We start from the raw sequence: 15,858 nt of genomic DNA on the forward strand, positions 1-15,858 counted from the left end.
CTTTGCTATATTAGACTGTTTCTTTTGCAATCATAAGTGGACGCCGGTACCTCTATCTCAGTGAAACATAGGTTTGACCTCTTTCATACCATAATTTAAGCTGTTTCATCCTAAATGTAACCTTCCTAGAGGGATTAGGATTAACCTATTAAATATTATTGAACTCTACTAAAATCGTTGGGCTAGCTCATTCCTCCATTTAAAATATGTTCCTCACAAAGCTTAGGATCTAACCATTCAAATGGATAGTCTGGTCAATAAAAAAAATGTTCAACAATCATCTCTACGATGATGCAAGACGAAAGCATTATAGCAATAGTAATTTTATCACGTTTTTCTCCCCGAGTGTTATGCTGTTATCTTAAATTAAATAATGCTGCAAATTAAGAGACTACTTGAAATATTTCTTCAAATCGCAAACTTATAGCACAACAACGCACAGTGAAACAAGCTTTTTCCGCTTGATCTAATGAATATTGGATATTGTTTTAATGGAGACATGTCAAAGTCGATTTTTTCGACGCCTATATTAAATGAGCTAGTAATTTTCCACACTTTATTTTAAGGTACAACGCGTTTCGACTGTACCTGGTGATGCCGCATGTCGGTAAAACACGTTGTACCTTAAAATACAGACCGTGGAAATTTACAAACTCATTCAATAAATTCCGAGAAGTGACGCCTGAAAATGTAAACCATATCAATTTTTTCTAGTTTATTTTTTATCTTAAACTCAAGTGAAAATAATTCAGAATACGTATTAAATCTAATAAGTATCACATTTCCTTCAAGACTGAATATCTTCCCAATCACAATTAATAATTTAATTTCTTCAACAAAATTTAATTTAAATTTTTTTTTGTATTTCAAACAAAATATTAGATAACATGAACAAGGTAATTATATTATGAAGATATGTGATTTAATTATACTTAATTTTTACTCAAAAGGATTCCCCTTCGACTTAGAACAACATAAATTTCTACTAATGGAATCAGGCCTGACCTTCGTGGTAACCATAAATTTCTAATTCCATATTCATAAAACATTCCAGCAGTGGAAACCACGGCTGTAATGTACCAGTTGTAGACAGGTCCGCCCCAGAGCCCTACCAGGAGATTATTTTGCTTCCAATGAGGAACACATGCGCTAGGAGCGTTTTAACAGATTTTCTTACATTGAAAGTATATCCCTTGAGAAGCATTCAGCAAGAACAATAATTCCAAAATAAGAGAACGGGCTCGCCTCCAGTATCAGAGGGCTTAAACTCTACGAGGCGGGTCAAGGAGAGATTCATTATATATCACCCCCCTTTTGTGTCAAGCGTAATATGAAGTTAACGGTTCTTTTCCCGGGGGAATGAAGTTCACTAATCAAATTTAGCGTCATGAATTCTTAGAGCAGGCTCAGCCGAGTGTATTAAACCTCGTAAGTGCTCTGGCAGTTGAGCGTTGGTGACTGAAAATTTCGCCAGTGAAGTTAAAGGAAACATCAGCTTTACAAATAGAACTACCGCAAAAAAAGTGCTATTCAGAACTCCTAAATACATTTTTTTAACCGCTTTAATTTAATGGCACAGTTAGTGATAGCATGTGACATGAAGAAAACTTCGAGTTTTATTGCAAGATGACCTAAAGCCGACGCGCAAAGCAAGGTACCCCGGTCACATTTAATCTCGTTTCCGCTTGCATGAAAATTGCTTTCTTTCACATCCAAAAGGCTGAGATATAAAATAAAGGCTCTTAAACCACCTTAAATTTAAATTTTTAATCACGAGACAATGATTTTCCATTGTTTTCCTAAAATAAGGGTTAAATTCGTACCCAATTGAATCCGGCCAAAATGTACAAATATGCCAAATATGCACTCTATATACGCTCATTATATTAACAGCACTATGAATATTGGCAACACACAGCCTGTCAACAACTGGAGGAGGTGTTAAACTTCTCAGTTTGTCAAACTCGACACCAGTTCAAGCAAACATGTCATCTACATTAAAACAGATAACCGTCCCAAAATTGCATTAAAATAATGACGCCGTGATCGGTGCCAATAATCACACAAAAGCTAATTTGCGCAAGTAAATACCTACGTTCAGATTAAGTTTCTATTAAGCGTCAACCAATTTCTAGTCAAATGTAAATAAGGCAACAGGAAATCGTGAAAAACGATAAGCTTTTAAAAAAAATGCTGAATACCTTTCCAATTCTCACTTTCACCTCAATATTTTGAAAGTGAGAGCAAGGAGTTGTGTAGATTAAATTTATGGTTCATGCTATTATTCACTGCTGTGCTTCGTTTCAAGATGGTGTTTGGAAAATTCAGAAGTGTCTTTCCTTTTCGGAAACACGTTTCGTGAGCCATAAATTTTTCCCGAAATTTATGGCCTGTTTCTCCGATGTAAATGGCTGGGCATCCAATAGAAAAATTACTGCAACTGATTAAATTTTCCATGCGACATCCAAGCACCACTACTCACGGAAAAGCTATCTTCTACTCCTGACTAAGACCAGCTATAAATATTGTTACCATTCGAAAACAAAACGTTAGAGCTGGAGGTAATTTGAAATATTTCTATAAGCCATTAATATATAGTACATTAACTTGCCAAGTCATGCAAGAAGAAAATTTGACACATTTACGGAAGAGAGAGGGAGGATTTACAATATGGTGGAAAATCAATTACCTTGGCAATATTTCACTCCGAATGAAGAAGCGTATGGCAGGATACACGATTGTGTTTCACAATAGATACAATCCAAATTGCCACACAAAGGATAAGGCGGAAAAAATGGAAATGAGCCGAGTGCATGGTTTAGAATGTATGTAAAAACTTCCAACAGAGCAAAAACTATGTATTTCAAAAGTAGCTATCACAATATACATTTATGACTTTGTAGAAAATAAAACTGAAAATCTTTATTACGTGATCGCAGCTCTTATTAGTTACTGAGTTTAAAAATTATTTTGTCCACAATTATTTCCTCCAGGGTAAGAATAATTTATCTTGCGATTACTCACGAGAGAAATCATAACGGACGTCCGCCTCATTCGTGGCTCCGACCAACAAAGAGCGTCAGATTTGAAGTATTCCCTGAAATAAAATCCGATCGAATGGCATTTTTGGATTGTTTTAATCTACTTTCAATTCCTTGCGTGACAAGAGGATAACATCTCCGATTAGGGAGGAGAGAGTATTAAAGGGATTAGGGAATGAACAGACATCGGGCATATAGCATGGGGCGGGAGGCCAAACGGACGCGTCTGGGGACTTAGAGGCGGTTTATGCAGCCGGGTACCTGTGGATTGCACGCTTTCCCTTCCCTTTCCGCGCAGCCATTCAAAGATGCCTACGTCACCGGTGAGCGAAGGCCCAGGTCTTCCACGCTTCAGAACCCAATGCCAGTAAGGGCTGAGCAGAGGGGGTAGGAGAAGGATTTGGGACAGATGGAGGGAGGAAGGAATGAGGTTCATGGGCCTACACGAAAACGCACGCACGCGCGTGGGCATAACAGAGGCCTTTAAATTAATGAAGCGACGCACGGCCGATGGCGGAATCGATATCAAGGCGGGAGTCGGGCAGTGATGGGCTTTCTTCCGAACGTATTCCTCTTACACACACACGCACAAGCAGAGAAGGGTTTGATTTCCGCAAGACATGCATTCAAACAAATGCTGAGAGGTGTGTAGGGCGGAAAAACTACTTATGTATCAATGTACTGCCGGTGGCCGATTCCTGTTCCATATTCATGTACTCGTGATAAAACTAGTCAAGTCTGTCGGGAGTTCACCATGTTTATATGTTTGGTCGCGAAGGTCCATCATCTTCCCACATCATTTAATGATTAATAATGCGCAGGTGATTTTTCACGTGTGAAATGCTTAATAGTTTTTAAGGATAATTTGGATCCTTCCACGACAGAGCGCAATTGTGAAAACAATTGAGAGCAACTTGATTTCCATAACTACCATCAATGAACCTAGAACACAACTCGTTTTTTCGGCATACGAATTGCGCAGCACGCAAAATTCAACACCGCACATCGAAAAAAGTAAATATTAATGCAATGAGATAATCCAGTAGATGAAAGTGTGTCGTTATCACGGGTTACCAATCTGCGGGATTGATTTGCGGCAACTCCGCAATCCTTCTTGTCCCCTACCAATCTCTTCATTCTCTCATAGCTCCTAACACCGACATTTTACATTAACATCTTTCCGTAGGTTATCTTAGGCCTTCCTTCGTAATTCTTCGCCTCCATGTCAATTATGATCTTCAATGAACTATCATTGAACTATCATGCTTAGGAAGAAGACTTCCATTCCTTCTCTGGATTTTACAAAAACATTTTTCGTGCGACTAAATTTAAATTAAAAAATATCCAAATCCCCATAATTGATGCTTTTAAATAAATAGCATATCAAATTACGAAAACCTTTTTAACTTATTCAGTTTACATTGACTAAAAGTTCGAATTAATTATTGAGTATTAATCAGAAAGAGATGGGATATATGTCTCAGCCATTTGAAAAACATTTTTCAATTAAGAAATACTCATTAGGATGTTCATTGTATGTACATCTCCTTTCTGAGTATCTATCGAAAATCACAGAGGTTATCAAAAAAACAAGGCACGCTAATGAAAAATAATAGCATCGCAAATTAATTCAGTTACGCTACCCTTATTACGGCTATTGGTTTGATTCCAACTCTTTGTGGGAAATTTATCTGCCCAGAGTTGCCCCTACATTGGAATTACAAATTTAAATTTTCATTCCTTCATGTTATTGTCGCCTTCTATCTTCCCCTCAGGCTTTCTTAGAATCTTGAGATTTTTTCACTTTTAATATTTTTAAAATTTAATAGGTGAATATTTGAGTATCGGGAAATACCATCGGAATACACAGAACAATCTCAAACACTCTTCCTCTCCCTTTCAAATTCTATATGGTGCCCCTCAAACATCCAAGACGCCATTCCAAGCCGTCAGTTATCCTTAAAAACCATACACACGGTTCTCGTAGTAGTAGTAGTTTTAGGAGTTTGTAGGGTGCGTCGACAGCTATGGTCATTTTGCACCACTGTCATAACGTAAAACTTATGTTCCTTTTTAAACTAGGAATAAGTAAACAAATAAATACGAATAAATATATAAATAAATAAAATAAACAAAAAAAAAGGAAAATGCTAAAATCAAAAGCATTAAAATTATGAGCTCCAAAGCTAAAGCTGCCCCATTAAACCGGTTGACCTTAAAAAACTTAAGACTCGGTTTATAGACCCAGAGTCATCCCCTAAAATATTTTTTAAGTCTCCCCTTATCTTCAACATGTCTCTGGCCCTTTGGTATGTTGTGCATTCCGTCAGGATATGTTTTATCGTCAGGGGTTGGAAACACTCATTGCAGCGGGGCTGTTCTTTTACCTCCGCAAAGAGGTACGAATGAGTGAGGGCAGAGTGTCCTATTCTCAGGCGCGTAATCATGACCTCTTCCCTCCGAATTTTCCGGATGGAAGAGGACCATGGTGAAACGACCGGTTTTATTGCCCTGAGTTTATTATTTTGCAGAGACTGCCAAGTCTCCTTCCACTGATGCAGGACCGAGTTCCGCAAGGCAGCCTTTACGTCCTCCATTGGAACCAAGGTGGAGTCGGTCTCGGGTTTTCGAAGGGCATCCTTCGCTGCCTGGTCAGCTTTTTCGTTACCTCTTATGCCGACGTGACCAGGAGTCCATATAAAGGAGACCCTGTTCCCCTTTCTCTGAAGGGACAACAGGGTATAATGGATCTCCTGGACTATCGGGTGCACAGGTGCAAAGACCGATATAGATTTTAGGGCGCTCAACGAGTCTGTGCAGATGAGGAAAGAGCCATTGCTTTCTTTTATTTCTCCTAGGGCCGTCCTTATGGCTGACAGCTCGGCTGTGAAAATGCTGCAAGAAGTGTGCAGTTTTTTCCTCACGACTCCATGGTAGTGGGACACGACCGCATAGGCACTTGCAGATTCTGACTTTGACCCGTCGGTGTAGACTGGGACAAAGTCAGAAAGTGAGCCGAGGACGGCACTGAAGAGCTGCTGGTATTCGGAATCGGTCGTCTTGGCTTTGCGGCGTGCACTGGAAATGAGTTTAATATCCGGCATTGGCGTTAACCAAGGCGGGTACTTAGCTAGGAGACGGGGCATACTTGAGGAAATGTAAAATTTACCGCGTTAATAAAATCATTAAAACGAACGGCAAAGGGCCTAGTTGCCCTTCTCCGCCTGTTAAATAAGTCTAAAAACCGTTGGTTAAAAACTATGTTAAAACAAGGGTGGATTGTCTCTGATAAAATTTTACAGGCATAGTTGCCCATTAAAATCATCCTGCGGGTTTCCAACGGAGGCTCCCCTGCGTCTGCAAGTAAGCTTGGGACTGGGCTTGTTCTAAATGCCCCGGTGGCCAACCGTATCCCAGCATTGTGGACACATGTAAGTGGTCTCAAGTAAGACTCTCGTCCTGAGGAATACACTATGGAACCATAGTCCAGTTTGGATCGCACCAAGCCTCTGTACAATAAAAGCATGCTGGTGCGGTCTGCTCCCCAAGTGGAGTGAGTTAAAAACTTTAAAACGTTGAGGGTTTGGCGACACCTCTCACGTAACACGCGGATATCCTCCCGCCAGTTCAGCTTTTGGTCCAGGATCATGCCGAGAAAGCGGACGGACTCCACAAATGGAAGAATCCTACCCAACAGGGTTAGGGTCGGGGTAACGTGGTAACCGCGAAGACGGTGAAAGTGCACGCATTTCGTTTTCTCCATGGAGAAACGAAATCCGTTCTTTCGCGACCACTCTCCCAGTTTGTTTAGAGTCACCTGGGCTTGCCTGGAAGCGTTTGGCAGTCGTGTCGACCGGCAAAATATGGCTAGGTCGTCCACATAGAGCGATGCCATCACCGGGGCATTGATGCATTCCACCACGTCGTTGATGGCGATGGCAAATAACGTCACGCTCAGTACTGAACCCTGGGGTACCCCGTTCTCCTGTGTAAAAGATCGGGAAAAGTGCTTCCCAGTCCTTACTTTAAAAAGGCGGTTGGTTAAAAAATTTCTGATAAATAGGGCCATGTTGCCTCTAAATCCCCACTTGTGGAGCGTGTTGAGGATTCTCCATCGCCACACACTATCATAGGCCTTCTCCAGGTCGAAGAAGACTGCTATGACGTGTTGACGTTGGAGAAAGGCTTCCTGGATGAAGTTCTCAGTGCGAACCAGATGGTCTGTCGTGGACCTGCCACGCCGAAAGCCGCACTGAGCGTCGGAGAGCAGGTGTCGACTCTCCAAGCACCACATGAGACGTCGGTTTACCATCCGTTCCATCACCTTACACAGGCAGCTGGTGAGAGATATGGGACGGTAGTTGTTCGGGTCATTTTTGTCCTTGCCCTGTTTTGGGATTGGTATCACGATGGACTCTCGCCAGGCATTTGGAAAACTGCCCTCGTTCCAGAGTTGGTTGAGGGTATTTAGGACCTCCCCAATCGCGGTTTCCGGAATGTTCCGGAGAAATGCGTTGTGGATTTCGTCCGCCCCTGGCGAGGTGTAATGGGAGTCTTCGATGGCGGATTTAAGCTCCCAGGACGTGAAAGGCTCATTGTAATATTCGCTTGTAGGACCTGCACCAAAATTGAGAGGGACTCTCTCGCATCGCCTCTTCCGGTTCGCAAAGTCCGCGGCATAGCCCTCGTCACTGCTATTGGCCGCGAACTGACTGGCAAATATGTTGCTTATTTCGGCAGGTGAATTAACCACCCGGCCAGCAACAAGCAATGGCGAGATGACAAATGAGCCCTTGGACCCGGAGATTTTCTTGACTTTGTCCCATACCTGACCAAGTGGCGTGCGATGGTTGATGGTAGAGACGTATTCTATCCAGGAAGCCCTCTTGGCCTCCTTCACGGCCCTTCGAGCTCGCGCTCTCAGGCGGCGGTACGATGCCAGATTAGTTGCCGTGGGATATTTTCTAAAAATATTCAATGCTTTTTTCCTCGCCCGAATCGCCCGGTCGCATTCCCCGTTCCACCAAGGGACAGGAGCTCGATTTATATTCCCGGACGTACGAGGGATACTTTTGGTAGCTGCCGCCAACAGCGTTGAACTTAGTTTATCGACGTTGTGCAACGCGTCGAAACTTGCGTCGTGTTTATATGTAAACGTACGCTTGAAAAGTGGCCAGTCCGCACGGTTAATACGCCACTTTTCCGGAGGTTTTGAAATGGTGGGCGAAGAGTCTTCTTTAACGAGTAGAAGAGGAAAATGGTCACTCCCACAGAGATCGTTGTGGGTGGACATTTTCAGCTTTGGGGCTAGACTTCTCGAGCATAGACAAAGATCTATTGCTGAGAATTCCCCATTGAAGCTGTTAAAACGGGTTTTTTCGCCGCTATTTAATAAAAACAGGTTAAAATCCTCAATAAAGTTGGATAAAATTCGACCTCTCCTATTACTTTGGGTTTCTGGCCCTCCCCAGAGAGGATCATGGGCATTAAAATCTCCCATCAAAATGAACGGCTGAGGAAGCTGGTGGACAAGGGCTTCAAGGTTCAGGCGAGTCACCGGTGCACCCTCTGGCAGATACACGTTGCATAACGTCATCCTCTCAGGGGTGTGCACCGTGACAGCGACGGCCTGGAATGGAGAGTTCAGTTGGACTCGCGAGGTGTAAAGGGCCTCACGGGCCGCAACTGCTACTCCCCCTTGGGCTCGTTGGCCACTTAGGTCATCCGTTCTAAAAACAGTGAACCCCTTCAGAATACCCTTATCTTCAGCCTTAAAATGGGTCTCTTGGAGACAAATACAAGAGGGTTTAAAATCTTGGATTAAAATGGCCAGCTCCTCCTTGTGCCGATAAAAACCATTGCAGTTCCACTGCAGAATGGAACACATTTAAAATGTTATATTAAAATAAATAAATAAATAAATATATAAATAAATAAGATGACTAAAAAGGGAGATGACCAACTCTATTGAGGTTATCGCTTGAAGCGATGTTTCCTCTTCCACTCGTTTGCGAAGACCTCAGTATCAGAGATACTCTGGTCCTCTTCAATTACCTCCGGCTTCTTTGGCTTCACTGGAGGCGGCGGGGAAGGTGTATTCTCACGCCCTTTTGGCGTGTTCCCCTTGGTGGTTTTTAGTGGGCTCTTCTTTGAAGGGCCCACAGGAGTAGGTGGCTCCTTGTCCACCTTACTCTTTCCATCCTTCACCCTTTTTGGTTTAGGCACTTGCGTGGTTTCTATTGGAGATTCTTTCGGGATCTCTGTCTGCGTGGCGATGGTACACTTTACACATTGCGTGGTTGCAACGGAAGCAAAGGACCGGGAGAAAGTTGGAGCGATTAGCGCCCTGTATTTTCTCCTCGCTTCCGCATATGGGATTTTTTCCAGTGTTTTTATCTCCATGACTTTCCTCTCTTCTTTCATCTTCGGGCAATCACGAGAGTACACTGGGTGTGTACCCTCGCAATTCACACAAAGCGTTTCCGAAGAGCACTCTTTATCCTCGTGCGCGTCTTTGCCACAGCGCGGGCAGGTGGCCTTGCCCTCGCAGCGCGACGCGACATGGCCGAACCGTTGGCATTTGAAACAACGCACGGGATTCGGGATGAATGGCCTCACTGGTACCGATTCATAGCCCACAAACACCTTGTCGGGTAGTCTATCACGCGCAAACGTCAAGATCACGGAGGTGCTGTTTACGTTTTCTCCGTTGCGCCTTGTGGTGAGTCGACGACAATCAGTCACTCCCTGAGAGAACATTTCTCTCTTGATTTCTTCGATGTCCACGTATAGAAGGTCGTAGTGACTGATGACTCCCCGACAGGTGTTAAGAGTGCGGTGCACCTCCACCTTAATCGGAATGTCATGGAGCGTTCCCATAGCAAGTAGTTTTTCGCTCTGTGTGTCGTTCAGGGTCTCTATAAGTAGTGTACCATCCCTGAGCTTCTTCACGCTCTTTGGGTCCCCAGGCACAATCTGTGACAACACTCTGCGAATTAAGAAGGGAGAAACCTTTTTCAAGGTCTCACCTTCCTTTGCACAAGACATAATTAAATAGCGCTTACATGCGCCGATACACTTTTCTCCCCCGCCGGTGTCCGGACGGGATCTTTTTAGTGGTGGAAAGGGTTTTTCCTCCATAATAAGAAATGATTCGTCCCTCGGCCTCCCCACCCACCACGGAGCCACACATTTGGGACGCCACTCCGCCAAACCGGAGCGGTCGCCAGGGCTAACTCGAGGGATATAGCGCTTCTGAAGTGGTTGTCTGTTTCGGGGTGGATCTTCGGTGCAAGGGCCCACCAAAACCCTTACATCTCCGACCTCCCTACGCAGACCCCCACAACCTTGGCACTCGCCACCGGAGCGAAAACGCGACGGAAGCCGATTGACCGGGAGTGGCTAGCTCCCGGCCTCCCGTTTACACGAAATCCGGGGCCGAAGAGGGGTATCACTCCCCGGTCCATACAGGGCATCCGACACCCTGCTGGGAACCAGAAAGCTCACCCTCCAGGATCCCCTTCTCTCCCTTACGGGTCTCCAGGCACGGCAAACACCTGGGCGGATCGCAGGCCAGATGGTATGGCCGCTCACAGACAGTGGATCCACAGCACTGTCCGGACGCATCCCTTGCTGGCTTGGGGTTTGTTTTCGGGGTTTTCTCCCCGCCCTTTTAGTCGCCTCTTACGACAAGCAGGGATACTGCGGGAGTATTCTCTATCCCCCTACCCGCGGGGGGGCACACGGTTCTCAATCCAAAGGTCGGTTTGGTAGTTGATGGTAGAGTTCACCCAATACTATGTGTGTGAAATTCACTCCTCGGGATAGCTGGGCCTATGCCGGTTATGTTTTCTCAGGAAGATCCGGTACCCGAAAAATCATACAACTTTGGTGAAGCTGAGAGTACCCAGAGAGGTCCCTCCAATCAGTAATCCAACGCTCTACCCCTGAACTACGGCAGGCCATTGAATATTCATATGTTCAACAAAACTAGAGCAATAATGTACGAGTCAGCATTAAACTCAATATAAAAAATTTATTCTGATCCAATATAACCAAAGCATACTCATGAATCTGAACAATATATACATACAGAAGTTTAAAATGAGCGTCCTTCTACATTAATTGATAGTAGAAGTATTATCGTCTAAATAAAATCAACTATCGTCTAGATATATCAATCGTAATTAAGATCAATGTATAGCTGATAATTATTGAATTATTACACCGTGACTAGCAGCTCTAAGTATATCTATAAAATACCACTAACTTCTCGAACTTAGAAATCGAATATATTGCTTAGATCTATACTTCAACGAGGCGTCGGCCCAAGTTTATCACAATTGATCATGGAGCTTCCGTCTGGAGTTCAGCTATTTAGCTTCACTTTCCATAGATGAAATGCAACGTTACCTCCACAGAATAACGCTCACTGTTCTCACGAGGACGTGTGCCACCAATTAAGAGAACACATTTGGGCGTAGCTCACGCAATAACAAGCCTGCGGTGGTTAGCGGATATCCAAGGGTGCAATTTGTAACCGTGGAGGATTTAATCCTCCGCTAAAGGAGATGAACGCCTTACTCCTAATTTGGCCTGCGGGATGGATACATCAGAATTATCTGAACTTTGGTTTCTATCTAAAACTCGCCTATTTTAACTATCTCTCAATTTACCCTAATGTACAAGATTCAATTTACCTTGAATCATTATTCTTCATTTGAAAGATTTTTAAAGTGTCTTAAGCTAATTCAAAGACATATGCTTGGAATAAATCCCCGAAGACCCTTTTGATATTTTTTCTTACATAAACATCTATGAATAGCTTTTTAATTTGTAAAATTGTCGTGAATGGTTAACTGCAAAGTTAACAAACAATTCATTTAATACTCTTAGGTAAACTTAATATTATAAATTCATTTTCAATTCATACTTCAGCAAGACAAGAGAATTCATTGAAAAGTTATCCCTTGGAGGCATTTCAATCATTTTAAGACTACGATCATTTAGCCATAAGTTCTGTGCACTTTTCTATATTATATATTGAAACAATAAGCAAAACTTGTCTATTGAATGTTAATTCTGAACCATCGGAAGTAAAACCATTAACTAAGATATCCTGCAATCAAGGGCAAACCCCAAGTCCAAAATCAAACGACAAATGAATCAACCCATGGCAGAATGTTTCGGCCAAAAATATCTATAAACATATATATATATATATATATATATATATATATATATATATATATGATATAGAAGCACTCACGAGAGCAATATAATGGCACAATAGAACACAAAATAAAATAGGTAACACATAAGACAAGAGGACACTCACATTGTAGATTGTTCGAGCTTTCGGCCTGCTTCTACATCAACATTCTCCTTAATTCCCCGCAAGCCGTCGCAAGGGCGTGTGACGGGTGGTGTTAGGACACCACCCGTAGCTTTGGGGTCAGTATCCAAATACTCGCGAAGTACGTTACGTTTAAAGGCGTTACGTAATTGTGTTTTGGTTTCGATTTTAGAGGATCTATACTTGGCCAATAACTGTTTAATCTCCGAGGATGATCTACATCTACTTAATACCCCGCAAGCCGCCGCAAGGGCGTATGGTGGGGGATGTTAGAGTACCACGCGTAATTAAGAAAGAAAAAAATCGCAAGCAAAAGCCACAAATTTATACTTTCCACAAACCAAACATGGTATCCAATCATGCAAGAACACTTACACCCCACATGTAAGCAAACACTCAAACTACCAACTAACACACACATGTACCTACATATATACCTAATATCTTTGTAATGTTTAATTTTGTTCCGTCTCGTAAATTCATTGTTTCCACAATTACTAAAGTGACTTCGGTCGCTTACTATTATGATTTCTGATTTTTCGGGGAAAGAATGAGTATTTAAATCTATCTATATTGGAATATACCTCCCTTATTATATCTTTGTGGTCTGATCTACCTATGTAAAGTGGGGCCATTATAATTCATATAAATTCCTAGAGTGTCATCGTTATACTCGTTTGTTCTGAACCTTTCTAAAAGTCTAAGTCTCGCTTGTTCTCTCCATATTTCAAGTGGCTCCCAGCCTAAGTCCCCTAAGAGACCTATCACACGTGTTTTTATCATTCTTCTTTCTATTCTTATTGTGACTTTATCTACTTCTTTTTGCCAAGTTTTCTCTCAAGGATCTCAAATACTTGCGGCCTCTTCCAAATGAGGTCTAACTGGAGCAAACCAACACCTCTCTTTAACTTTCTCATTACATTTCCCCACAAACCGTTTAATGAAGACTTGATTAATGAAGAAATTGATTTGATAATTGATGAAACGATGATTTAGATTAAATCACTAAATGGGGATTCAAAAAGGGGATTATCATTAAATCTTAATAAATGTTCGGTGGTAAATTTCTTTAAAAGATCAACGGGATTTGTTAGGAAATTAGCTGGAGTTGACCTAGAAGTAGTTGATACGGTAAAATACCTAGCCGTTACATTCACTAAAGATTTAACTTGGGGGACTCACATACGTAAAGTCTGCGGTCAAGCATGTAAAAATTGGGATTTATTAGACGCATTGTCGGCAGAAGTGACTCAAAGGTCAAGGAACATTGTTGCCACGCTCCTGTAAGGCCTCATTTAGAATACGCATGTAGCGTGTGGGAAGCGAGTGAAAAAGGCCTCATTCGGGAAATTGAGAAGGTTCAACGCAGGGCAGCCCATTTTGTTAAAACAGTTACGATTAAACGAAAAGCGTCTCTGTCATGCCAATGGAGTTCATCTACATTTACATAATACCCCGCAAGCCGCCGCAAGGGTGTGTGGCGGGGGGTGTTAGGTCATCATCAATTAATAGGAACAAAACCACATGCAAAATCAACACATACATGTAAAACTATACCCAGTGCCATACACAGTCATAAAAAAATTCTTTCATTCGACACACATGCAAATACATATACTACCATCTTATAAATTCCACTACCACATGGACATGCAACATATAACGGTCTCTTCCCCAAGACACAGGTGGGGAATGTGACTCAACGCTGCAGATAGCAGGAGGGTTCCCACGCGGAGAGAAACAAGGAATGTAAAGGAAATCTTAAAAACAAAAAAGGCAGGGCAAACAATACTGTTAAGGGCACTGCAGCATTTAATGGAATTGTTATGTGTTCGTGCGGAAAGAAATGGTTTTGACAAAAAAACACACGAGGTTAGTGAAAGTGCATGCAATTTATTATAACTAACTATTCCCTAGACGATGAGGGTGGCAAGTGGAATTTTTCCTATCCATAACCCTGCAGTTGCTATCCCGTATTGTCCGTGGGAAGAAGGAAGCCTTAAATCTGATAGTTCTGGCATCTATTTCCCGAATTTTATATGCATGATCCAAGCGACCAATGTATGTTGGAGTGCGAATAATTTGCGAGACCTCGGTGGTGAAATTTGCGGATCTGAATGTATTTAATAAGTTAATATATAAATCTATAAAAATCTCCTTATGCCCTCTTAAACTCTAGGCTTATTTTACGGCAGTCTTCCAGGTCCCATAGTTTAACAAATTTCATCGGTGGTGAAGAAATGCATAGTCATGAGTGACTAAATCAGTTTCCTTTTTTCAACAGGTGAATGAGCAGTATGTCAGATCGTACCACACGCACCACAAACCTCACCCATACCACCGTCACCACAGCCATCACCACCGCTTCCATATGGATGAAGAAATGGATGACATCAACATGAACGAAGAAAGGGACGACATCCTCGACCACGAATTCCCTCCCGAACCAGTAGCTTACCCATCCATGGCACGAGTGCCGACGTCAGCCACTGTTGGATTGGCATTACCGGTGAGTAACAATAATATGTAATTCAAAATGGAAAGTGATTAAGATCCAACAGATTGCAGGATAATTGGAGTTAATAAAGGAAGCCACTGACATTAAGTCGCCAACCATCTCAAAGAACACTATGTTTGTTTACTAGATTAAATGTATCACTTTGCACGACGATTCGACCAATCAATAAATAATAAGGTTCATTATATTACCACGCTTTGGGAGACAAAACCCATTGTAAAACTGCAATATGACTGTGTGCATCATCATCATGTAGAACCCAATTCAAATCGATTCAGGGGATGGGAAAATCAAGGATACAGATTTCATCCGATTTTCTGATATTTCCAGCGTGCCCTGGAACCCAAAGGTATAAAATTTAATATTCCGAAGATCTAAGTCTAAGGGAATTAAAAAACTCCTTGACTACAATGTTAAAAGGAGAATATCTAGAATTAAATTTTATTACACTAAACAAATCCGTGCAGATGAGAAAGAATCGCTTATTTCAACAGATTCAGCAATGGTTGAGTTTATGTGCGAAGAACTCGACTATGAAAGCACTAGAGCGGATGGAGTTTTACTCGAAAAGTGCAATTGCAATACTAAGTAATGCCCCACGGAGTTCCACCTGCCATGTGTGAATTGTCCATGTAGATCACTGTAACATTAGAGGGGCAGCTCAGAAACGTTAAATATTTGTTTGCATTCATCTGTGGTGGTAGACGATTTTGTGAGCCGAGACAACCGGAATTATCAGTCCGGATGAGGATTATCCATGACGGACACATGGAAGTACCATTTGGGTATAATTTCCATCGGAACTTAATCAGCTTTCAATACACGTGTAAAATCATTAGAACAAATTCCAAGAGACTGCTTTTCCAAGCGGTTTTGGGGTTGTTACATGACGTGAGGTGACTGGGATAAGGGAGGCAGGTGTGGGGCAACTACAAACGGGGCTT

The 15,858-nt window shown here is 42.3% G+C and overlaps 1 protein-coding gene across 1 annotated transcript in view; it reads left to right on the plus strand.

The window, feature by feature from the left end:
* The window catches only part of LOC139698690 (uncharacterized), a 629,080-nt gene that overhangs the window by 600,451 nt on the left and 12,771 nt on the right, over positions 1 to 15,858 (plus strand). The window contains exon 5 of the mRNA XM_071597569.1: positions 14,681 to 14,905. Within this exon, the coding sequence (XP_071453670.1) occupies positions 14,681 to 14,905 (225 nt within the window). The remainder of the gene's footprint in view (positions 1 to 14,680; positions 14,906 to 15,858) is intronic.

Source organism: Hetaerina americana, unplaced genomic scaffold, assembly GCF_022747635.1.
Source record: "Hetaerina americana unplaced genomic scaffold, ioHetAmer1.1.p SCAF_10, whole genome shotgun sequence".
Taxonomy (NCBI): domain Eukaryota; kingdom Metazoa; phylum Arthropoda; class Insecta; order Odonata; family Calopterygidae; genus Hetaerina; species Hetaerina americana.